The following is a 26,316-nucleotide window of genomic DNA, read 5'->3' on the forward strand; positions in this document are numbered from 1 at the left end:
AGGGACTTCAAACAGGCCATACTAACCCTCTGCTCGGTGGTGGTAGAGGCGAAGTCAGAGTGAAGGTCTCTACTAGAGGCCAGTAAGCAGGCAGAACGAAAGATTCGCCTTCTTACTGAGGAAAAGGAATTGGCGATAAGCCAGGCGGCGAAGGTCAGTGAGGAGGCTGAATCAAAGATTCGTCGCCTCACTGATGAGAAGCGGTTGGCCGAGAGCCATACCGCAGAACTTCGAAAACGCATGGCCGTTAGCGGAGCAACTCCGAAGCTAAATAAGGTCGTGCAGGCCGACCTGAATGAAGCTAAATCGAAACCAGTTCCTCTACCAAGGAAGGAAACTGTATCACCCCGGGAGAGGGTCATGCAAATTGCCGACCCTAAGGAACAGAGGAAGTCAGTGCCTAGGAGGGCAACTGAAGTTCGCCGGGACGATGAACAACCCTGGACTGTGTGTGCCGGCCGGCACAGCGCTATGCTTCCCGATGACAGTGCGCAAAGAGAAGAAAATTGATGTACGTCGCCAGAGAACACCATACATCTACGTAGTGTACAAGACTAAACAAAAGAGAATGGAATAGAAAAACCACCCATGTCGAAGTTACTATCCGTCTAAAACTTAATCCTAAAGTAAATATAAACTATTAATTGAAATATTAGAGCTATTGCCTAATTGCTAATAGTACGGATTGATCTTTGGTATGTAATAAGCCTAAATTTAAGTATCGTGAAGATATATATATAATCGAATATGCTATTCTGTAGGCATATTGTTGTAACTGCTTGAGAATCTGCGACCCACACCTCCTTTGTTATCGGTCAACCAAAATTGTAAGTTTTGATGAATAATTAACTGAATTAAACCTAATAAAATCTAATTTAGCTTTAAGCTAACGTACCACACAATATCTGCGTTTGCTGAACGGAATTGGGAATCCGAATAAAACCAACAAACTTAAATAATTTTGTTGTGGCAAGCAAGGATGGATGGTGAAAAATCCCAAAACCCGGACGCCCCACGGAACTGCCAGTCCTGCGATCGGCCCGATACAGCGGAGAGCGAGATGGTCCAGTGCAGCGCCTGCAAACTATGGGAGCACTTCGGATGTGCTGGAGTCGATGGGAGCGCGAAACAACCCGATATAAGGTATGTCTGTGGGAAGTGCATGGCCAAGCAGGGACCTTCTACCGGAGGGGCCCTCCAAGTCCCCAGGGACGACAAGACGAAGAAGAAAGTCGCGAAAGGAAGTTCTAGAACAACGTCGAAAAGGGGGAAAACGGCTGCTGATCCACCGAAGAGTGTCTCGTCCAGTATCCGGGAGAAGCTATTGGATGAAGAGTTAAAGCTCGTCGCGGAAGAGCAGCGGCTGCAAGGAGAAGCACTACATGAGCAAGAAGATATTCGACGGCGCCAGTTGGCCGAAGAGGAACGCCGACTGGAGGAAAAACGGCGACTAGCGCAAGAGGAAAGTGAGATGCGCGGGCGAAAACTGCAGGAAGAGCTGGAGTTGAAGCGGAAGAAGATGCAGATTCGGAAGGAGTCGCTCGAGAAACGCCAGGCTCTCATCCGAGAAGCGGCGTTGACGAGCAGCAGGAGTGGTTCGGTCCAGAATTCAAGCGAGAAGGTGAAACAGTGGCTAGATTTGCAGAACGGTGTTGGAGGATCCAAAGGAGAACTAGGGGACGACGGCAATGGACAACGACAGCCTGCCAATCACGATCCACTAGAAAATCCTGTAGACCCAGCATTCGAATACCCCGATATCAGAGCGCTTTCGGTCGTGCCGGACCTTCCCCGCTTTCCGAACGCGTCAGCTCAAATGATGCAAAATCCTTTACGGCGCTCGTCAAGACAGTCTGCCGAACATCCCGCGGACCCAGCATTTCAGTACCCTGGTATCGGAGCGCTTCCGGTCGGGCCGGACTTTCCCCGCTTTCCGAACGCGCCAAGTCAATTAACGCAAAATCCTTTGCGACGCTCATTGACCATTCGTCCACCGGTTCACACGCTCACACAGGTGCAAATCGCTGCGCGGCAGGTTCTGGGAAAGGAGCTTCCTACCTTTGGAGGGAATCCAGAAGACTGGCCTATCTTCATCAGCAACTTCGAACAGTCCACAGCAACCTGTGGATACTCAGAAGCGGAGAATCTAGTCCGTCTTCAACGATGTTTGAAGGGGCACGCGCTGGAGTCGGTTCGCAGCCGACTTCTCCTACCAGGAAGTGTACCGCACGTCATTCAGACCCTGCGTACGCTTTACGGTAGGCCAGAGCTGCTTATCCGTACTCTGATGACGAAGATCCGCCAGGTTCCAGCTCCTACGCACGATCGAATGGAAAAACTGATCCAATTCGGTCTCTCGGTGCAAAATCTGGTCGACCATATCAAAGCAGCAAACCAGCTGAATCATCTTTCGAATCCGGCGTTGATGCAGGAGCTTGTAGAGAAACTGCCTGGTTCGATGCGACTCGACTGGGCAATCTACAAGAACAAAAACCAGCCGGCGACCCTCGAAACATTCGGGGACTTCATGGCCGGGCTGGTAACGGCGGCGAGTGAGGTGTCTTTCGAGCTCCCAGGAGAAAGTGCAACAGCAAGAAATGACAAGCGAAAGTCCAGGGAAACCGGGAACGTCTACGCACATTCCGGTGAACGAATCCCCCTTTCCGCGTCCGGTGGATCAGCTACCCCTGGAGCAACCGGCGGGCTAAATTCTCCAGTCAACACGAAGGCTAGCAAGCCATGCGCAGCGTGCGGTCGGAGCGGCCATCGGGTGGCAGAATGTCATCAGTTCAAGGGTGCGACTTTGGACGAACGCTGGAAACTTGTTCAGCTGAAGGGTTTATGTCGGACGTGCCTGAATAACCACGGCGAATGGCCGTGCCGTTCCTGGAATGGATGCGGCGTCGAAGCTTGTAGGCAAAAGCACAACACCCTCCTACACACCTCCTCTCCCCCCTCGGGAAACGTAGGAATGTCAGCGAGTCACGTGTTGTCGGACGATTTAAAATGGCCACTCTTTCGCATCGTGCCCGTCGTTCTTTTCAGCGACAGATCCTCCCAACCAATATTCGCCTTCATCGATGAGGGCTCTTCCTACACTCTGCTGGAGGAATCAGTCGCGAAGCAGCTAGGAGTTAGAGGTCAGCTAGAGCCACTAACACTCCAATGGACCGGCAACGTACAGCGGAAAGAGGCGAAATCACACCGTGTCCTGGTCGAAATCGCCGGAAAGGGTTCCGCCAATCGGCACAAGCTGGTGGATGCTCGTACGGTCAGCCGGCTTGTTCTACCTTCGCAATCTCTGAAATATGGGGAACTGGCTAATCGGTTTCCTCACCTTCGTGGTCTTCCCTTGGAGGACTACGAACTCGTCCAACCTAAGTTGCTGATAGGGCTAGACAATCTCAGACTGTGCGTCCCGCTGAAGCTGCGAGAAGGAGGACCGAAGGATCCGATCGGGGCGAAATGTAGACTTGGGTGGAGCATCTATGGCTGCATACCCGGTCAGCCGCCGCAAACGGCAATCGTTAGCTTTCATGTCGAGGCGGCATCTGATCCGGATCGAGAGTTGAACGAGCAGCTACGTGACTACTTCACCTTGGAGACTGCAGGCGTTTCGGGTCCTCGTGAGATTCCGGAGTCGGAAGAAGATAAGCGTGCTAGACAGCTGCTGGTGGACACAACGCGCCGCGTTCCCTCTGGATCGGGGTACGAAACCGGACTGCTTTGGAGAGCGGACGATCACAGTTTTCCCGATAGCTACCCCATGGCTGTACGTCGGTTGGAGGCGCTAGAGCGAAAGCTGCAGCAGAATCCAGAATTGGAACGACGAGTGCGAGAGCAGATCGTGGAATACGAGCGTAAGGGATACGCCCACAAAGCAAGCCTGGCTGAACTGACGTCCGTAGCAGCTGAACAAGTCTGGTATCTCTCGTTGGGCGTCGTTACGAATCCCAGAAAACCCGGCAAGGTGCGACTAATCTGGGATGCAGCAGCCAAAAAGAACAACGTTTCCTTCAACTCCAAGCTGCTCAAGGGCCCGGACCTACTGTCCCCGCTTCCGCAAGTTCTCCGTCAGTTTCGCCAGTTTCCAGTCGCCGTGTGTGGAGATATCATGGAGATGTTCCACCAAATAAAGATTCGAGCACCCGACTGCCAGTCGCAACGGTTTCTGTTCCGCGACAACCCGTCGGATCCACCTAGGGTGTATGTGATGGACGTCGCCACGTTTGGTTCGACCTGTTCTCCAACCTCTGCACAGTATGTCAAAAACCTCAACGCGGAAGAGTGTTCAGGCGAATATCCGCGGGCTGCCGCGGCTATCAAAAACAAGCACTACGTGGATGACTACTTGGACAGCTTCGAGACAGTCCAGGAGGCGATCGAGGTCGTCAACGAGGTTAAGTTGGTCCACTCTCTGGCTAGTTTTACGCTGCGTCACTTCTTGTCCAACGAAGCAGGTGTTCTCGAGGGAATCGGTGCGACATGCGAAATTGAGCCGAAGAACCTGGACCTAGAACGTGGAGAAAAGCTGGAATCGGTGCTCGGCATGAAGTGGATTCCATCCGACGATGTCTTCGTGTACACGTTCGGCCTGAGGGAAGATCTACAGTCCATACTCGCCAAAGGTCACATTCCGACAAAGAGGGAAATCGCCAGGATTGTGATGAGCTTGTTCGACCCTCTCGGGTTCATCGCCTTCTTCCTCGTACACGGTAAAATTCTGTTACAAGACATTTGGGCGAAAGGAACGGAGTGGGATCAACAGATACCGGAGGACATATATGAGCGGTGGCAGCAGTGGTCAAATCTCTTCGGACGACTGAGTGAGCTTCGAATTCCTCGGTGCTATTTCCGCTCGCCCTTCCCTGCAAGTCTCGACGGTCTTCAAGTACATCTATTCGTCGACGCCAGCGAGTCAGCATTCGCCTGCGCAGTGCACTTTCGCCTGGAGACAGACAGTGGTATACAAGTGGCGCTCGTCGGCGCAAAGACCAAAGTAGCTCCGCTAAAAACGCTCTCTATCCCTAGACTCGAGCTGAAAGCAGCCGTCCTCGGCGTTCGACTGTTAGAGACCATCCAGAACCAGCACAGTTTCACGATCAGCCGTCGCTTCTGCTGGAGTGATTCGGGTACGGTACTTGCGTGGATTCGCTCCCATGATCACAGGCGCTTTCACAAGTTTGTCGCCGTCCGCGTCGGTGAAATCCTGACTTCCACAGAGCAACGTGAGTGGAGGTGGGTGCCTACGAAGCTCAACGTCGCCGATCTAGCTACCAAGTGGGGATCTAGTCCGCAGTTAACCATGGACAGCCCTTGGTTCCAGGGGCCAACCTTCCTTAAAGACCCTGAAGAGGACTGGCCGCAACAACGAACGATCACTTCAACTGACGAAGAGCTACGACCTGCACACTTTCTCTCTGCACATTTCGATCCGATTGTGGATTTAGCTCGGTTTAGCAGTTGGACCAAATTACACCGTGCAACAGCCTACGTGCTGCGTTTCGTCGACAACATTCGCAGAAAGAAGCAAGGACTTGCGTTGGAGCTTGGCGTTCTCAACAGTGACAAACTACGGCGAGCAGAAGAAATGCTGTGGAAGCTAGCCCAAGTCGAGGCCTACTCTGATGAAGTCGCCGTTCTCGCTACATCTCAAGGTCCGCCGGATCGCCGTCACGTCGTGGTGAAGAAGTCCAGCAATATCTACTCGAAATGGCCTTTCATTGACGAGAGAGGAATTCTGCGGAGTCGTGGTCGAATCGAAGCTGCCCCTACGTAGCGATGGAAGCGAAGTTTCCTGTAATTCTCCCCAAGCAGCATGCGATCACTTTCTTCATCGTTGACTGGTTCCACCGCCATTTCCGTCACGCCAACCGAGAGACGGTTGTTAATGAGATTCGCCAGCGCTTCGATATCCCGATGCTAAGAAGATTGGTGGATAAGGTAGCTGGTAACTGCGTAGTGTGCCGCATCGCAAAGTCGGCTCCAAAACCACCCGCGATGGCTCCGCTTCCCGAAATGCGTCTGGCAGCGTTCAATCAACCGTTCACGTTCACCGGGTTGGACTATTTCGGCCCAGTGCTCGTCAAGATAGGCCGAAGCAACGTCAAGCGGTGGGTGGCCCTATTCACCTGCCTGACTACCAGAGCAATCCATCTGGAGCTGGTACACTCCTTGAGCACGGAGTCATGTATCATGGCTGTTCAACGCTTCGTTTCCCGCCGCGGACTTCCAAGAGAATTCTGGACAGACAATGCCACATGTTTCAAGGGAACCAGCAACGAGTTGAACAAGCTTACCGAAGAAACGAAGAAAGCCCTGACCGAGAAGTTCACCACAGCGCAGACAACCTGGAAGTTCATCCCACCCGCTACTCCGCACATGGGTGGAGCGTGGAGAGACTTGTGCGTTCAGTTAAGGTGGCGATCGGGGCAATAATAGATGGACCACGCAGACCGAACGACGAAACGTTGGAAACGATTCTGCTCGAGGCGGAGGCAATGATCAATTCTAGACCTGTGACCTACGTTCCGCTTGAGTCTGCAGATCAAGAGGCCCTGACGCCCAACCACTTTTTGTTGGGCAATTCCTCTGGAATGAAATTTCTGGCTACGGAGAACTTGGACGTTCGTTCGACTCTTCGTAGCAGCTGGAAGCTAGCCAGGTACATCACCGGCGAGTTCTGGAATCGGTGGCTGAAAGAATACCTGCCGGTCATCACGCGCAGATGTAAGTGGCTCCAGGACGTCAAAGATATTGCGGTAGGAGACCTGGTCTTAATGGTGGATGGGAAGGCAAAGAACCAGTGGATTCGGGGCCGAGTCGAAGAGGTCTACCCCGGACGAGATGGTAGAGTACGGCAAGCTTTGGTCCGAACATCGACAGGCGTTATCCGAAGAGCAGCCGCGAAGCTAGCTGTTCTAGATGTCGTGGAGGAACGTAAACCTTTCCCTGGAGTTTCGGATGTTCCTGATCCTCACCAAGGTTTACGGGCGGGGGTATGTGCCGACAAGACCCCTCGTTTCGGTAACCCAGGCCGGCACAGCGCTATGCTTCCCGATGACAGTGCGCAAAGAGAAGAAAATTGATGTACGTCGCCAGAGAACACCATACATCTACGTAGTGTACAAGACTAAACAAAAGAGAATGGAATAGAAAAACCACCCATGTCGAAGTTACTAATTCTATTGTCTAAAACTTAATCCTAAAGTAAATATAAACTATTAATTGAAATATTAAAGCTATTGCCTAATTGCTAATAGTACGGATTGATCTTTGGTATGTAATAAGCCTAAATTTAAGTATCGTGAAGATATATATATAATCGAATATGCTATTCTGTAGGCACATTGTTGTAACTGCTTGAGAATCTGCGACCCACACCTCCTTTGTTATTCGTCAACCAAAATTGTAAGTTTTGATGAATAATTAACTGAATTAAACCTAATAAAATCTAATTTAGCTTTAAGCTAACGTACCACACAATATCTGCGTTTGCTGAACGGAATTGGGAATCCGAATAAAACCAACACTGTGGTTGTGAATCTCAAGAAGGACAAGCAACGAGCGAAAGAAGCCGCAGGAGAAGAAGGGTAGAGCCCGTGTGGCAAAGGGTGCGCCTTCCAATGGCAACGGTAAGCGAAAAGACAGAGGCAAAGCGATCATTGTCAAGTCTGACGATAAAAGCTATGCCGATGTATTAAAGGCCATGATGAGTGACAAAAAGCTTACTAACCTAGGAGGTGACGTCAACTGCATCCGTCGAACGCGGAAAGGCGAGATAATTCTCGTCCTAAATCGGGATGCTGCTCAGAAGAGTGCTGAGTATAAAAAGTTGACAGAGGAGGTACTGGGTAATGGGGTACAAGTGAGAGCCCTATGCCCAGTATCGGTCATCCAGTGCCGCGGCCTGGATGAAATAACCGAAGCTGCGGACCTGGTGGACTCCAGGAATCCGAGATTCAGTTACGTAATAGTTTTGCTGGGATGCCACATTCCAAGTGCCTCTGGCTGATGCCAAAAAGGTACTAGAAGCTGAGGCTAAGCTGAAGGTGGGCTGGTCGGTATGCTCGTTGACCATAATCCAGCCACCTCACTCCTGCTATAGGTGCCTCGGCTACGGTCATAAATCCTTTGACTGTCGGGGTCCCGGATTCTATCACAAACGCCCGAATGACACTCGCCCGAATTCCATTCGCCCGAATGACAAACGCCCGAATGTAACAGTCGCCCGAATTCCATTCGTCCGAAAAGACCAAATGCCCGAAAAGACCAAACGCCCGAAAAGACCACTCGCCCGAATGGACCGTTTGCCCGAATGGACCATTCGCCCGAATAGGTCATATATACCTCCAGATTCTATACCAACATTTTATTTTTTCTAATCATATTAAAAGAAAAAAATATACCAATAACCTGGAATATATGAACGTTCCAGTTTGTCTAGTTTTTCTTTCTTTTCTGCCATTTTAGATATCTTCTTAGCCTGCAGTGGTCGTCGGGTATAGTGGTCGCATTTCTTCCGTCTAGTTAGAAATGTTTTGGAACGCTGTAAAACGTAAGACTCCCTCGTTTCAAAAGCGTATTCCACTTATTGCACCTCCCTATAATGTTATTGGAAGTTCGAGGGTTTAGGGTATTTTCTTAGACCGATCATAGTGATGGGGAGAAAAGTGGGTCTCTAGTGAACTTTTTGTGCGTTGATTGGCGACCATTCACATGAGTGCAGTACGTTAGCCATGATGGACGTTACGCATTACGGACGTTAGGGATAATGTACGTTAGGCATAATGGTCGTCTGGCATAATTCTGCCTTCTTTATGTCATGGGCTGTTCTTTTGGTCACGGTGTGTTTGTCCGAAGAGGCTTATTTTCAAAAAATCAGTATCTCTAAAACACTCACTACACGAAAGTACAGGTTTCCCTCTTTCACGTAGGTGCATTTTTAAAATGTTCTATCGGGGGTCATTTTTCCATACATTTTGGGGGGGCTTAAATCGACCATCATTTGAGATTTCTATAGAGTTTGCACCAAAAACAGTGAAAAAAAATAAAAATTGTTCTAGATCCCCCGATAGAACATTTTAGTTTACTCATTATATGAAAGAGGGGAGCCTATACTTTCACGTGGTGGGTGTCTCAGAGATACTGATTTTTGAAAAATAATATTTCCCCTTAGACACACCGTGTGGTCATTTATGTATAACGTCCATTATGCCTAACGGGTACACATAATACTTGCTCACATAAAAAAAATCACGTTTCTTCGGGCAAGATTTTCGATCCTCCTTGAATGCCTTTGTTACAGGGGTTAGACAAAAAGGTTGAGATAGGCAAAATTTTGCCGAAGTTCAAGTCAGCATAACTTTGCGTAGAATGATCCGATTTTGATGAAATTGGGACCATTGGACGCAGAAACTCTTCTAGTATACTATCTCCATGTAAAACCTGAGATTGGTCCTCGGCCACCGGAGATGTTCCGGGTTTTCCAAGAGTACGTTCAAGATGCATTTTTTGCACTGCTTGTCATTTTATATGACGTTTACTTTCATCTTGTTTTATGCTTTGTCCAGAAACTAGAACTAATATGCCGACCAATGGTGGCTGTAGATTGTGAGTCTATCAAAACTACGCATAGATATGGCCATTTCCGTAAAAACGGTCCCGGGAACATGCTGAAATGATAACAGATCGAAATAATGCAAATATGAGTATCTAACTTCATGGCTTTGCGAGACAATGATTACAGAAACATTTCCAAAATGATAGTGTCCACTGCCACCCTTATAGCAGGTTCCAAGGGGCTTCCCGGAAGAGTCGGTTTTGGCACCGTCTGGAACCATGCATATATGGGTGTCAAAATTCATGTTTTCTCAAGACGATGAATATAGGATCTTTATTAAAGATATATATCGAGGACTGTATAACTCTCTGGCCAATTTGTAACAGGTTCCGGATGTTCTGCGAAAGTGATATTTATTCAGGGTGTATGGCCAATCCCGTACCGTTTTCACAAAAATGGCCATATCTCTGTGTATACCTAATGGATTTTGGATCTGCAGCCAGCTTTGGTGAGCATATTAGTTCTAGTTTCTGGGGAAAGCATAGAACAAGTTGTCAGTAAACGTCACATAAAATGACAAGCAGAAGAAAAAATGCATTTTCAACATACTCTCGAAAAACCCGGAACATCTCCGGTGGCCGGTGGAGCATCTCAGGTTTTGCATGGGGATAGTATACTAGAAGAGTTTTCGCGTCTGATGGTCCCAATTTCATCGAAATCGAATTTTTCTACGCAAAGTTATGCTGATTTGAACTTCGACAAAATTTTGCCTATCTCAACCTTTTTGTCTAACCCCTGTATATCTTAACATGAAAAAAGTGCTAAGGTAACAAACTTTTTATAGGCAAAATGAAGTCTGTAATCCTTCCCGTATGCCGATTGTAATCCAAATCGCTGATGTTTTCTGAAAACAAAACTTTGGTTGATCTCAGCCATCTTAAAATCAAATAGTATATACTCTGGATCTAACGTATATTGATAAATGTCGTTCCATTAATGAACAAAAGGCTGAATCATACGTTCCCGTGTTTTAGCATTCATACCAAGGGAACGAATCGACGGTGTTGACCTCCGCTTACAGTTCCGTGAATTGTGAACACTTCAGCAAATTGTTGTGGAGCAGTTGAGAATGTTCCGTCAATTATCCAAATCTTGGCTTGTGCTTACAACATTGAATGATGTGTTGAAGGAAATAGAAAGATCGTCCCATCATTACCATGGATAGTCGATCGCAAGAAAGGTTCTGCGTCCAATGATGTCATATGGCATCTATCGATATGCACATATATATCGTCACATTCTGATGGTTATGAGGGTACATCACGTCGTCACCGGCGTTACATTATACAAACAATTTGCTTGAACCTTAATACTTAGGGAAGAAATCATGTCTTCAATACATTTAGAAAGAACAATGTATGAAGAAAAGAAGGGCGAACTCCTAGTTGCTCCCTTATTTTTGATGATTGGTTTAACCTTAGTAAGATGTTGGGGTCAATATGACCCAAAACGAAACTTCAAAGTAGAATAACTTTTTACCTGATAATCCGATCGTTCTGAAATTTCTTGACTTTTAATATTTTGTGGAAATGAAGCATCTGACATGAAAAAAGTATTTTAAGGTGCAACAGGAACGACCCCACAAAAAAAGTTACGAATAAGATGTTAGGGTCACGGTGCCCCGGTAGACCGTTATTATAAAATAAAAATGTCCATCAAAACCAAGTACAGGGCTCGATTCCTGTGGTAATTCTGCACCTCTGGACCAATTTTTAAAAAAATCCCTAGGAGGAATCTCGAGAAATCTTGATTTGAAGTTTTTAGTTAAGAAATTTCAAAAGAATCCATATAAGAATCTAAAAATACCACCAAAAACCCTGATTAATCCACCTAGATAGATGTTCTTCTTGTACCTGGCGGGTCGGAAGTAACCACCAGCTTTGTAGGGTTGCTGTCCGGCATTCTTGAAATATGCCCTGCCCATCGTACCCTTCCAGCTTTAGCTACCTCCTGGGTACTTGGTTCGCGGTAGAGCTAGGCGAGCTCTTGTTTCATCCTTCGCCGCCACATACCATTCTCTTGCACAACGCCAAAGATGGCCCTAAGCACGTGTTGCCGTTATTAAAACCATACATATTTACAACTGTCTTAAGTATGTTTTTGTATGGCTAATTTCCTCGAGTTTAGTATAAGTATTGCTTTTCATGTTTAATAGAATGAAAGGTAAAAATTAATTTTAATTTAGCCTCTATGTTCATAATGGAGAGAAGTAAGACCAGAGCTCATGTAGAATAATAGTAGTTAGAAGCTATTATACTCGATCACAGCACTTATTAATCGATCTTTGCTGCCAAATCTCGTCAAAGTTCTAATCAACGGACTAGATGATATGTAAGCCAAGACATATTCCGGTACCTCTACAGAACTCTGAAACATGATAATTCAAGATATGGAACTGCGGCTTTTTCCAGCTGCTAGCAAAACCATCAATTGCTTCCTCAAAATCATGCTCGAGTTTCAAAGAGTTGTATCTTGCGTACACTTTTTTGAAATAATTCAGAACCTGCTGATTGAAATATTAATTAGAAAATTGTTAATGTTTAAGCAGATTAACTTATCGTGACGTAATCCGAGAGATCGGGATTCTAGTGAACTCTATGCAATTTGTTGATGCCTCATCTAAACTTGGTTCACCCATAAATTTACTCAACATGGCGCTTCTCGAGCAACTTTAAAATCGTATTAACAATTCCGAACTAGATGTGTAGTGGCGTAGATAAGCAAAAGGTTCATTTTGTTTCTTTGTTAAAGTGTTTTTAAAAATTCAAAAATTGAATATTTTATCTTCGTCGTAACCGAAAACCCAAAAGAATATGCACAAAGCTTGTAAAATTCTTTCTTTCTCTTGTGCATTTTTCCTGATGTTTTCCTGATCCCGATGTTCTATATGCCGAGCTCACTCTTAAAAATTGTAGCTTTTCCTTACCGCCATCTTTGGAGTCATTACCAGTCCGATGATCCTTTTGCGGGGAAATCTCAGAATTTGATAAAGCTCCGTCAATTCAATTGTTACAGCATCTGACGAAGATTTATCCTGTTATATAATGCTAAACAACTACACTACTTTAAACAATTATTTAAGCTGGTTTTTACATCAATTTCTTCCGTACTCCAATCTTTACTTCTGATGCTCGAATACATTTGGGAATACAATAAAAAAATACAAACTGAATGGCATTCAACAAATAATCTGGAGCCTGCACGTGAATTCTTGAAGATAGACGGCTTCAAGCCATACAAAAAACATACCAAAGTCAGTTTGGTGAACCTAATCAGTTGTCAAAATTTATAATTGTAATAAAGGCAACAATGGGGCCCTCCTTAGCCGTGCGGTAAGATGCGCGCCTACAAAGCAAGACCATGCTGAGGGTGGCTGGGGGCGATTCCCGGTGCCGGTCTAGACAATTTTCGGATTGGATATTGTCTCGACTTCCCTGGGCATAAAAGTATCATCGTGTTAGCCTCATAATGTACGAATGCAGAAATGGTAACTTGGCTTAGAAACCTCACAGTTAATAACTGTGGAAGTGCTTAATGAACACTCTGGAAGTGCTGCGAGGCGGCAATGTCCCAGTGGGGTATGTAATTCCAATGAAGAGAAAGAAAGGCAACAAATGCAAACTGGTTGAAAACAACTTGGACCACTTTTTGGACGCCTTTGAAGGTATTTTGGGGATATTATTGAATTAAAATATACATTCTTTTGAAATTTCTCAATTAAAAACTTCAAATCAAGATTTCTCGAAATTCCTCCTAGAGATTTTTTTTAAAAATTGGTCCAGAGGTGCAGAATTATCACAGGAATCGAGCCCTGTACTTGGTTTTGATGGACATTTTTATTTTATAATAACGGTCTACCGGGGCACCGTGAGGGTCATATTGACCCAGAAATGTAAATGCTTATAAAACAGTCAAATTATAACCGGAATACAAAGTTTATATACCGTTCTAAAGATAAACTCATCAATTTTGTGGCTATGTGGTGATATGCTGGTTCTGGAGACAATGGCCACCGAGAAACGACTTCCACGGGGACCTTGTCGGTCATATAAGGGGAGCATAAAAATCGTTCCATATATGCCATTCGATCGCTAATTCTTCATATATTCTCTTAAAACGGCAATTTATGGTCCATGAGAGGGCTTCCGACGAAAGTGGCCACTCCTGGTACATGCAAGGTGCCCCCGAGGAACCCGCAGGAGGGGACATTTCCGTTTTAGCACCAAAATATATCGTGCGGCGGCTCTGTCGTCATGATTTTCCACAAAAAAGATGATAATGCGCTTGAAATCGATAAAAGACCACATTTGCCACTCCTGGTGCATGCAAGGTGCCCCCGGGGAACCCGCAGGAGGGGACATTTCCGTTTTAGCACCAAAATATGCCTTGCGGCGGCTCTTTTGTCATGATTTTCCACCAATCAGACGGTTATGCGCTTGAAATCGATAAGTGACCACATTTGCCACTCCTGGTACATGCAAGGTGCCCCCGGGGAATCCGCAGGAGGGGACATTTCGGTTTTAGCATCAAAATATGCCGTGCGGTGGCTCTGTCGTCATGATTTTCCACAAAATAGATGATAATGCGCTTGAAATCGATGAAAGACCACATTGGCCACTCCTGGTACATGCAAGGTGCCCCCGGGGAACCCGCAGGAGGGGACATTTCGGTTTTAGCACCAAAATATGCCGTGCGGCGTCTCTTTCGTCATGATTTTCCACAAAATAGATGATTATGCGCTTGAAATCGATAAGTGACCACATTGGCAACGCCTGGAACCTATGAGGGGGCCACAGGGAACCCGCAGAAGGGGAAATTTCCATTTTTACACCGATATAAGCCGTGCGGCGGCTCTTTTGGTGTTAGAACCTATGAGGTGTCCCCGGGAGCCCGTAGAAGAGTACATTTCCATTTTAACACCAAAATATGCCGTGCGGTGGCTCTTTCTTTGTTATTTTCTACCAAACAGATGGTCATGTGCTTGGAGTTGATTAGTGATATTGTCTACTCTTGGAACCTTTGAGATGCCCTGCGAACCCGTAGGAGAGGACATTCTGATGGTTATATCAAATGTACTGTGCCGCTTGCGGCAGCTCTATCTTCGTCTATCATTGTCTACCCTGGCCACAAGTCTTCAAAAAGTTGGTTATGCGCTTGAAATTGTTCTTCATTTGAAATTGAGTATACTGAGTCAAATTAAAAAATAGTTTCTGGGCTACTGTGATGATTCCTTCGAACAGCTCTCCAAGGATTTTCTATTCCGCATCTCGATATTACCATTAGTCGATGGTCCCTTCAATATCGACTCATAGAAGTTTGAGGTTTTCACCGATCGCCGTGGACAATGATATGAAAACGCAACATTTTGATATAAAAAAAATCTCTCTTTCTGTGAGACTCCTGCGGGTACCTTGTAGGTTGTAGATATTAAGTTCAGAATGAATGACCTATTTGATAGAAAAAAAACAAGATTAATCTACCTAGTGGTGATGGTGCCTTTATCGTTCGTTCAAAAGGGTTGAGAAATATATAAGAAAAGTCTAATATAACACTAATAGGTAGATAGCTCTTATTCGGCATTCTAAAACTTTCTGCTGAACGCAACTTATTGCAAGCCAATCGGATGAGCATAAGTGCCAGAAAAGTGATTTTCCCATGTAGCTGCTGAAATTAGTATTTTGGCCATAACTTCGGAGCCCATAGTCCGATCTGGCCAATTTTCGACAGGAAACAATAGGGCAGGATTTTCGTCGAATGCTATTTACTGCGAGCAATTCGGTTGAGGAAAAGTTCCTCAAAAGTGAGTTAGATTTTGTGTGCACAGACACTTTCAATGAATTCTTCAAGGCACTCCACAATTACCGAAATTGCCCAAGCAGCACGCGCAACATCTTTCGAATAGGTGTTTGTTCCTAATAAATTGCATTGAAGACACTGGCAATACATCGAGTCACATTAAAGCCACTTCCTAGTTTCCGAAAATCACAATGTTTCATTTCCGTTTAAGTGGCGTCGCAATATTCTACCCATCTGACTTCTTGGGTGGACTGAAATTCGATGTGTTTCATATCAGAAACAAAACAGATAAGTTGCAGAATTAATAACACTTCGGTTCATTGCTGTTACGACAATGTTTCTGATATGTTGCAAAACACTTTGAGCTCAGCTGAGCAGTATTTTATTTTTGTCAGTCCCCTGCATGTTCCGTATAAGGTACAACGAAGTTACAAATGACTTTGTTGTTTATGTAGTGCACTTGTAGCAGAATCTCCAAATAGAATTGTTGGTGTGATGGTTACAGTAGAAGGTTGCAAATCTCAAGGTCCATGGTTCGATTCCCGGTTGGTTTTTGTGTTTTTATTTTCATTGTAGCCGCAAGATGTTGCATATAGGCTCCACCTCTTGCGCTTTTTGTGTCACAAAGGAGTTCCAAATACGACGCGTTGCGCATAAGTCAGACCTTTAGTAAGTCACACCACAGTTGTTGTTACTCAATGAGAAACAAGAGGTGTTGCTTGGGTGGGCCTGGGGTTCCCCCGGGTTGATATTAGATTTCAAGAGCATTACCAACTATTTGATGGAAAATTATAGTGAAAGAGCCGCTGCATGGCATGTCTTTAAGGGCCGATGTCCACGTAAAGTTTTTTCACGCTGCTTGCACGCCGCGTTCACGCAAGGTACCCAGCATCAAATGGAGTAATGCACACGTAAACGTGTGCACGACTACATTTAATGCCGGATACCTTGCGTGGACGCGGCGTGCACGCAGCTTGAAAACACGCTACGTGGGCATCGGCCCTAAGTAAGAGTAAGAGTAAGAACGGGAATGTCCTCTCCTATGAGCTCCACGGCGGTACTTCATAGGTTCCAAAATGGAAAATGTGGTCACTTATTCATTTCGGTATAAAAACGGAATTGTTACCATCCACGGGTTCCCCGTGGGCATCTCATTGGTTCCAAGAGTGGCCAATGTGGTCACTTATCGATTTCAAGCGCATAACCATCTATTTTGTGGAAAATCATGACGAAAGAGTCGCCGCTCGGCATATTTCCCATTCTACGGGTTCCCTGGGGGCCCCTGGTAAACTCCAACAGCGGCCAATGTGGTCTTTCATCGATTTCAAGCACATAATCATCTATTTTGTGGAAAATCATGACGAAAGAGCTGCCGCACGGCATATTTTGGTGTTAAAACAGAAATGTCCTCTATTACGGATTCCCCGAGGGCACCTCATAGGCTCCAAGAGTGGCCAATCGATTTCGAGCGCATAATCATCTATTTTGTGGAAAATCATGATGAAAAAGCCGCAGCACCGCACATTTGGGTGCCAGAACGGAAATGTCCTCTCCTACGGGTTCCCCGGGGGCACCTTGCATATACAAGGAGTGGCCAATGTGATCATTTATCGATTTCAAGCGCATGACCATCTGTTTGGTGGACAATCATGCCACACGACATATTTTGGTGTTAAAATGGAAATGTCCCCTTCTACGGGTTCCCCGAGGGCACCTCATAGGATCCAAGAGTGGCCAATGTGATCATTTACCGATTTCAAACGCATAACCATCTGTTTGGTGGAAAATCATGACGAAAGAGCCGCCGCACGGCATATTTTGGTGCTAAAACCGAAACGTCCCCTCCTGCTGGTTCCCCGGGGGCACCTTGCATGTACCAGGAGTGGCCACTTTCATCGGAAGCCCTCTTATGGACCAAACATTACCGTTTTAAGAGAATCTATGAAGAATTAGCGATCGAATGGCATATATGGAGCGATTTTAATGTTCCTCTTATATGACCGACAAGGTCCCCGTGGATGTCGTTTCTCGGTGGCCATTGTCTCCAGAACCAGCATATCACTACATAGCCACAAAATTGATGAGTTTATCTTTCGAACGGTATATAAACTTTGTAATTCGGTTATAATTTGACTGTTTTATAAGCATTTACATTTCTGGGTCAATATGACCCCAACATCTTATTCGTAAGTTTTTTCTAATATCCGAAGAAGGTTAAATAAATACCCTTGCAAAGTTATTTTTCGCTACAGCTCTAATTATTAGATTTTGATTCATTTCAGGATGCTTGTGGACCGGTATAGGTGACCAGCATACATAAAACATATTTTAATATCTGATTCTCTCAACAATGCTGAGCGATTGAGACTGCCGTTCGATAACTCCAACGCATTTTAGACGTCAAACAATTGTCAATCGACGTCAGATGCAATAAAAGTGCATCTAAATAGGCAGCGCAATGCAGCTGTCATTGAGTTTGACACCAGTTTGAAGTTTAGCGGTCCGATAACTGCAAAATTGTTGCAACTATCGAATTACAGGCAAAAAGCATTGCAGTTATCGAACGTCTACTGTATAAAGAAATGCAAGTCATTATTTGAATATTATGAAAAAGAAAGTACATAACATCGTTATTTTTATTATTATTTCACACATGAACGAAACGAATATTTAGATACATGTGAGAGACGTTTACAACAAAATATGAGATAAGTAGGAAATCAAATATACTATTTCTTTTTAGTAGTCACAAAAAATCTTTTCATCAAGTAAGGTGAAGAGTTTATTCGGGCATATAGTCTATTCGGGCGAATGATCCATTCGGGCGAATGGTCTTTTCGGGCGAATGGTCCATTCGGGCGAATGGTCCATTCGGGCGAATGGTCTTTTCGGGCGTTTGGTCTATTCGGGCGAGTGTCATTCGGGCGTTTGTGATAGAACCGGGTTCCGATCGTAGTAAGCTATGCCGCAGGTGTGAAGCTGAAGGCCACAGAGCTCGCACCTGTCAGGCCGCACCGAGGTGTCTGATCTGTCCCCCTGGTACAGACAACAGACACCTCACCGGTGCACAGGTCTGTCTGGCCTCTAGAAAGGTCCAGACATGCAAGTAACTCAGCTAAACTTAAACCACTGCGAAGCAGCGTAAACGCTGCTACAACAGTCGGTTACTGAGTGTAAAGCTGATGTTGCCTTGTTGTCCGACCCATATCGCATCCCTGCTGGAAACGGCAGTTGGGTTGCAGACAAGTCCGGATCGGTGGCAATCTGGACTTGCGGGCGGTTCCCCATCCAGAAGATAATATCATCTCCTAACGATGAGGGTCTCGTTATAGCAAAGGTAAATGGAGTTTACTTTTGAAGCTGTTACTATTCTCCTAGATGGAGTATAGGGTACTATACTAGGGTAGTGGACACTCTTGCGGTCAAACTAACTGGTCTAAAACCGTTAGTAGTAGCAGGTGACTTCAACGCGTGGACGGTGGACTGGGGATCCCGGTTCACCAACGCTAGAGGTCATGTTCTGCTAGAGTCTCTAGCGGGACTTAATGTAGTCCTGCTGAATGAAGGCCAAGTGTCAACATTCGGAGGACCGAACGGTGAATCATGCATCGACGTGACCTTCTGCAGCGCGGAATGGACGTTGGATCCGGATTGGAGAGTACATGAAGGGTATACAGCTAGTGACCATCAGGAACTTCGTTTTATGGTTAGCTATACCCCCACTGGATCTAGAGCTACGAGAAAGGTCAGAGGTGCTGACCAAGGATGGCGCACCTCACAGTTCGATCGAGAACTGCTGATTGAATCATTACAATAGGAAGATCGGACTTTGAACCCTAATGATGACGAGTTAACCGATGTCTTGACACGAGCTTGCAACATGGCTATGCCAAGAATGTGTAAGCCATATGGGAACCGCAAACCAGCGTACTGGTGTACTGTCGCGATAGCTGAACTTCGTAGATCTTGCCTTAAAGCCAAAAGAAGATTACGACGTGCAAGAAACGAGGTTGATCGACTTGATAGACGCCGGACGTTCCAGACAGCAAGCAGAGCTATAAACTATGAAATAAAATGTAGTAAAAGAGCCTGCTTTGAAAGGCTGTGCAGTATGGCAAACAACACTCCATGGGGGGATGTTTACAAGATAGTGATGGCTAAAACAAATAGCACGCCTCCTGAGAGATCTCCGGAGATGTTAGCTAGGGTCGTTGAAGGGCTGTTCCCGAAGCATGATTCACCAGACTGGCCTGATACACCGTACAGGTAGGTTGACGTGGTTCCGTTAGTGGCTATCGAAGAGCTTATCGAAACCGCAAGAGGTTTAAAACTCAATAAGGCGCCGGGTCCGGATGGTATTCCGAACCTGGCCCTTAAACACGCGATTCTTGCCGCTCCAGATATGTTCAGGAGCTGCCTCCAACGCTGTCTGGATGAAGGAAACTTCCCAGATCGTTGGAAACGACAGAAATTGGTGCTATTGCCCAAGCCTGGGAAATCCCCGGGAGAACCTTCGGCATACAGACCGATTTGCCTCCTCGATGGAGCTGGTAAGCTGCTTGAGAGGGTTATTCTGAACAGATTGTCGACCTATACCTAGCGTACTGGTGGGCTATCAAACAACCAATATGGCTTTCGTAAAGGTCGTTCCACCGTCGAAGCAATTCGATCGATAACGGATACGGCCAAGATAGCGAGAGGTTTTAACAGGCGAGATATAAGATACTGCGCATTGATTACACTTGATGTAAAAAATGCGTTTAACAATGCTGACTCCCTGCACCGATTGAGAGTTCCGGATTAGCTGTGCAGGATACTGAAAAGTTGGTCAAAAGTCGATCGTAGTGTCTGCGGGTGTTCCACAGGGATCGATCCTCGGACCGGTTTTGTGGAATATTATGTACGACGGAGTATTACGCTTAAGTCTCCCGGCCGGTGTGAGAATAGAAGGCTTCGCGGATGACGTAATGCTAGAGGTAACAGGAGATACTCTCGACGAAGTCGAACTGAAGGCTTTATACGCGATTGGCAGAGTGGAGGAATGGCTCAACTCGAGGCAGTTGTCCCTTACAGATCACAAGACGGAAGTCGTGGTGGTGCATAACCACCATGGGTTGCAGCAAGCGAGGATAAGAGTAGGGACCTGCACAGTTAACTCCGTGAGGTCTCTTAAGCATCTGGGCGTGATGATCGACGATAAACTCAATTTTACGAGCCACGTCGATTATACATGTCAGCGGGCTTCATTGGCGATAAAATCTTTTTCACAAATGATGTCGAACAGATCGTCGGTGCATAGTCAAGTGCGTAGGTTGATAGCAGGCGTAGCATTGTCTATCATCTGCTATGGCGTATCGGCATGGGCCGTAGCACTAAAGGCCGAGTACAATGTAAAGAAACTGATCAGAGTACACCGGCTGATGTGCCTACGTGTCGCGAGTTATGTTATGCCGATAGACATACTCCTTGAGGAAGATGTGGAGTGCTACAACGAAAGGGACTCGGTGCAAGTGCGACGTGTCAAAAGAGTAGCCTCGCTGCTCAAATGGCAAAGAGCATGGGACACCCCAATCAAAGGTCGTTAGACCCACAGGCTGATTCCGGATTTGTTCAACTGGGTTGATAGAAAACATGGTCAGGTCAACTTCCACCTAACACAGGTGTTGTCTGAACATGGTTGCTTTAAAAAATTCCTACACAGGTTTGGCTTCGCAGATTCTGCGGAGTGTCCAGAATGTGTGGGTGAAGTAGAGTCGGCAGAGCATGTGATGTTCGCATGCCCGCGATTCGAGGTAGAACGCAATGCCATGCCATGGTGAGGTTACCACCCTTGAAGTCGATGTTGTGTGTATTAATGTCAAGTGCGTTAGCATAGGCGTGAGCGTTCTCAATAGTCCCCCCCCTGTTGTATTGCTTAATTGCGGACCGGGGGTACAGACTGGCGAAAGGGTTTTGGTTTTAGTGTATCGGGTAAGAGTTACATGACATAGCCATCCCCACACTACCTGAGTTAACCTCCCCTTGCTCAAGAAAAAAAGATAATTTTAGATAACTTTGGAATTACGAAGAATCTCCCCCACATTATTGGCAACACACAATCGAACTATTGTGAATTTTCTCATACGGCAAACAAGCGTGCATCGCAACATTAATGGATGGCAGCAATCTACAGTTTTAAAAAGTGCCCCAATTGTGTAACGCAGTGCCTGTACAGAAAATATCTAGCAAAACAGATATTTGATAATAACTCAACTAGAATAAGTCATAAATAGCGAGATGGATCAATTAGGTCCGAGCTCATTGACAGACAAAGTAAAAAAATGAGTCATGAATTCAAAACTTATTCAGTTATTAAGCTCCTTGGTGTTATGAAACAGATTTTATTAAATATGGGTTACATTAGTAAAAACAGGGTCAGCAGAGCCACTGTCCAAAAGGACTTGTCGATCCATTCCAAGGCTGCGAATTGTGGGGCTAGCCTAAGATCTGGTGGGTTTTGCTTTTGACGATCAGCGGGCTCTGTCAAACTTTTATAAAAAGCTATATGTACTTCAACAAAGCGACCGTGTGCCGCTCAGTGCGCACTAGTCAAAGTCCTAGTGTTTGATGGGACACTGGGACACTCGGCCTGTGGTGAGACAGAAGGTTTGCGCAGGTCCAATCTAACACTTGCTTCACGGAATTACACAACTACTGGTGTTTCTTTTGTTGAGAAAAGAGTTGGCAGAAATATTTCTCGACGGGTTCTTTTTACGCAGTATTTTTCTGGTTAACCCTAATTTTCACATTTTTTCAATCACCTGAGTTTTTCTAATTGTTTGTTTAATTGTTCGTGGGGTCAACTTGAAACTGAAAAAACCAAACCGCGTAAAAAACCTGGGTTTTTTTTTTATTTTTCACTTTGTAGAATTTTCCAAATGATCTGACTGCTTAATGTTAAACGAATTTTAATATGTAGGTAATGTATAAGTGATTCCGATTATTAATTTCCTAAGAATATTAGATTTTTCTTCCTAATCTCAGAAATTCAGTGAAAATTACTGAACCACGGGATAATGAACTGGTGATAAAATCTTCATTGGTTTCAAAGTTCAATCGTGGCTGCTACTAGCTTCAACTGCATCTTTAATTAAAGACTATATAAATAGCATGCATCACTTAAAACTATGCATCGGACAGTCAAAATAATAAATAAAACATACCACAAAAAAGTCAGCATCTCTCCTATAGGCGGTGACGCGAAACGACTACTGCCTGGCCGGTCGGATAGGTGTACGCCGGGTCGGAAGCAACCAGCAAGGATCGGAAATTGAACGAGGGGATTTATATTTGACGTGAAACGCGAAATATATGCGCAATGCAGATATTTTTGGCAGCAGCTTATTTCGGTGGTTTTATGCTGAAGATGAAATCGATTATTTTCGATTTTATGAGGCAGTAAACTTTTGTTTGCTTTAGTTAGCAAGGAAGTCGAACAGGAACAATGGGAGAAGACAGAATGAGAAGATGCATTGGTTTTTATCTGAATCGTAGGATTTTTTTCGATTTTTCAATTTTTATTAAACCTGGAATGTACTTTCATCTAATCTTTGGATTTAGTCCAATGGTGGTATGCCATTCCGCTCTATAAATTCTTTACAGTTAAATCTGTTTATTTTTCTATTTCTAACCAAGTTATATTGCAGAGACCACTGAGATCATAAACGAATATATTGCACAAGAGAAATCATTCTTTGGCTTGAACACTTTTATCGTCGTTCAATATAAATTCTTTCATGACACAACCGGGCTGGCGTTCCGTTTTTGCATGTCAAAGAAACCTGTCAAGTATGGATTTTTATCGCAGCAGAGCAACGAAGCGTACCATACCCACCCCTACTTGAGTTAGCATGGGAAGTGTTGAATAGCCACTGGATTAAAAAGAAAATCTCATACAATCCAGTTCGCTTTTGATGTGCAGAAGGCTGCTCTACGCATCAAGTGATATGAAAGCAAGAATTCCTTTTGGAGCTTGACATCAAAAATTGGCAACAACCAATGAACGAAGTCGATTAAATCTATGAAATTTCTGTCGGCACAGTTTTCCTAAAATGGAGTAAAGTGAATATTTCACATTTGACTATTTATGGAAACGGCAATTATTTTCGGCCATGTTTTAGTTGTCGCCATAGGTTCTAAAACAAAAAAAACAACTTCTATTCCACCGTATTTGCACATTTCTTTTCGACCTACTTTCAAAATGAAGGAGCTAAAGGGAATAAACACGCTCTCATTAGTGTTCGAGCTTGTGACTAGAATAAGAATATAGATGAAACGCTTGCTATGAAGAGAGTAATCCCGCTCCGCTATAAGATACCGAACTCCAGCCAAATCAACGCCAATCATCCCATCTGGCAGCTCTATCAGTCCAGCATCGTTTTGCTGCAGCTGCATCAACGTCACCAGTGGAAAGCGCTTCTCCTTCAGTCTGGAGAAATCCCGAAACCAGCGCTTCTACTCATCAAACAACTAACGATTCCCTCTACTCTCCGGAGGAGATGCGGGAGCTCACAATCAGCTTGACGCCGCTACGTTAGTGGATATGATATTTTTGGCTAAGTATGGACCCTGAAGCCAGCATAAAGTTCCTCAACTGGAATGCTTGTTCGGTCAAGAACAAAAATATTGAATTGGCGGATTTCCTCAACGAGAGGGGAATTGACATCGCCATTATAAACGAAACGCACCTCAAGACTAAAGTCAACGTCTTCATTCCTGAATTTCGGCTTGTAAGGCTTGATCGCTCTTCATCCGGAGGAGGTGTGGCTGTCGCCTTGCGAAATGACATCAACTGTCGTCTGATGCAGTGTTTCCAGCTGAAAATGATTGAAGCTATAGGGATTGAGGACCACTGCCGTTGGTCCGATTACTTTCGTAGCGGCCTACTGTCCCAGGCAAGCTAACCGGCAATACGGGACTGCAGCGGATTTGAGAAACGACATCATCAAGTTGCTCGGCGGCATGGACGCCACATTATTGCTGGCAATCTCAATGCAAAGCATGAAGCCTCGGGGAACTTCCGGCGGAACCAAAATGAAACCACCATTCAACAAGATATGGAGGAAGGGCACTATACTATCTCGAGTCCTGATGCTCCCACCCGAATAAGTCGATCCGGAACTCATTCACTCACCGATTTCTTCATCACGAATATGACGAACAACATCTCTCAGCCGGTGGTCTATCAAGAACTAAGCTCGGACCAATATCCCGTGGTAGTTGAAATTGAGGTACAGCTAACCGCAATCAATTATCATCGCGTCAACTGGAATCGGTTCCAGCATTGCGTCGATGAGAACCTCGGGACTCTTCGAGCGTCTCGGGACAGCCTTCGTAGTTGACATCGATCATCAGTTACGCTCTACTGATGAGGCAAGCTCGCTGGCCCGGGGCAACTAGGGATCCTACATTCAGAGATATGCGAAAGCAGCCATCTTGAGCCAATCGAGCATTGAGAGCTGTCAGAATCTGAGCCAAATGAACATTGTTATTGTTGCGGATTGAAAGGTATTGCGATTGTAATGAAAAAGATTTTACGAAAAGTTTTGTCGAATAAACAATTTGTTTTACATTGGCAAGTTGAAGTAGTCTAGTTTATGCATGGTACTTTGTTCATTTGTATTGCACTTTTATTTTAGTGATAATGCACTGTTGGATGTTAGATAACGAAATCAGAAAATGCCATTATACGCAAAGTCATGTTCGAGCTCCAACATTTTGCGCCATGGCAAGTGCTGGCAGCGTTTGTTTACGAAAGTAACAGCGTTGCTAAATCGTCTGGAAAAGTATTCGCACATCTCTTAATGTAGGATCTCTAGGGGCAACATGTTCCATTTTCTAATCAGGTAAGCGACACCCTAACAATCCACACGCTCACCAAAGATTTGATTCGTTTGCGAAATGTCAAACGCAGGCAACACCAACGCAGCCAGCAATGAAAACCGCATGCAATCGCATGACGAAAATCATTCAGAGCAGAATGGTGGACCTAAGAAATAGTAATTTCTCCAACAAAACCAGCGCTCTTCCAGATTATGCTAAGCCATTCTGGAAAATAACAAACATTTTGAAAACCAAGCCCCGGACCAACAATGGCTCTATGGATCGTCTAATAACTTCTGCTGAGAAAGCTGTGAAGATAGGTCGTCCCTTTGTCAGTTCTCACAATCTCGGACAAAATATCGTCAGTCCACGCGGAGCAGTCGTTAATGAACATATGGTTAACCTCCATCTCACACTCAACGACTTCTCGGAAGAGTTGGAGATCACCGCTGATGAACTGTTAACCAATAGCAAATCGTTCAAGAATATGAAGGCCAGGTTTCGATTACACCTTGAACTTGGAACTCAAACATTTGAGTGTCCAGTTCTACGATCACCTCGCGCTGATCTTTAATTAGTGTCTTCAGCTTAGCTACTTCCCTTTGTCTTGAAAGTTAGCTAGCCAGGGAAGGATCCTTCATCTCCCAGAAACTATACCGTCCAATCAGTCCTCTATCAGGGTTGTCCAAGCTTTTCGAAAAGGCGATCTATCGGCAATTATTGGAATCGGCAGAACAAAACAATATCTTACTCGATGAACAGTTTGGATTCCGGCGCGGTCGCTCTACTGTCCACCATGGCACTGCTGGACGTTGAAAAAGCCTTCGACAACGTCTGGCATGATGGCCTAGTTTACAAGCTTCAACGGTATACTCTTCCCAGTTATCTGGTAAAAATCATTTTAAAATAATTTGTCGGCAAGGGCATTTCAAGTCTCACTTAACGGAGCGACTTCCGGAGCGTATGACATCATCGCAGGCGTCCGCCAGGACAATATCTTCGGACCCCTACTATTCAATCTGTTAACATCCAATATG

The 26,316-nt window shown here is 45.3% G+C and overlaps 1 protein-coding gene across 1 annotated transcript; it reads left to right on the top strand.

Moving 5' to 3' along the window:
- Positions 1 to 979: 979 nt before the first annotated feature.
- On the top strand, positions 980 to 5,779 carry LOC134209326 (uncharacterized). Its single transcript, XM_062685313.1, has one exon. The coding sequence runs from the start codon at positions 980 to 982 to the stop codon at positions 5,777 to 5,779; it is 4,800 nt and encodes a 1,599-aa protein (XP_062541297.1).
- Positions 5,780 to 26,316: the final 20,537 nt, after the last annotated feature.

The sequence above is a fragment of the Armigeres subalbatus genome, chromosome 2 (genome assembly GCF_024139115.2).
Source record: "Armigeres subalbatus isolate Guangzhou_Male chromosome 2, GZ_Asu_2, whole genome shotgun sequence".
Lineage (NCBI taxonomy): Eukaryota > Metazoa > Arthropoda > Insecta > Diptera > Culicidae > Armigeres > Armigeres subalbatus.

Excerpts from the sequence above, each read along its gene's own strand:
- LOC134209326 (XM_062685313.1), top strand. The coding sequence starts at position 980 with ATGGATGGTGAAAAATCCCAAAACCCGGACGCCCCACGGAACTGCCAG.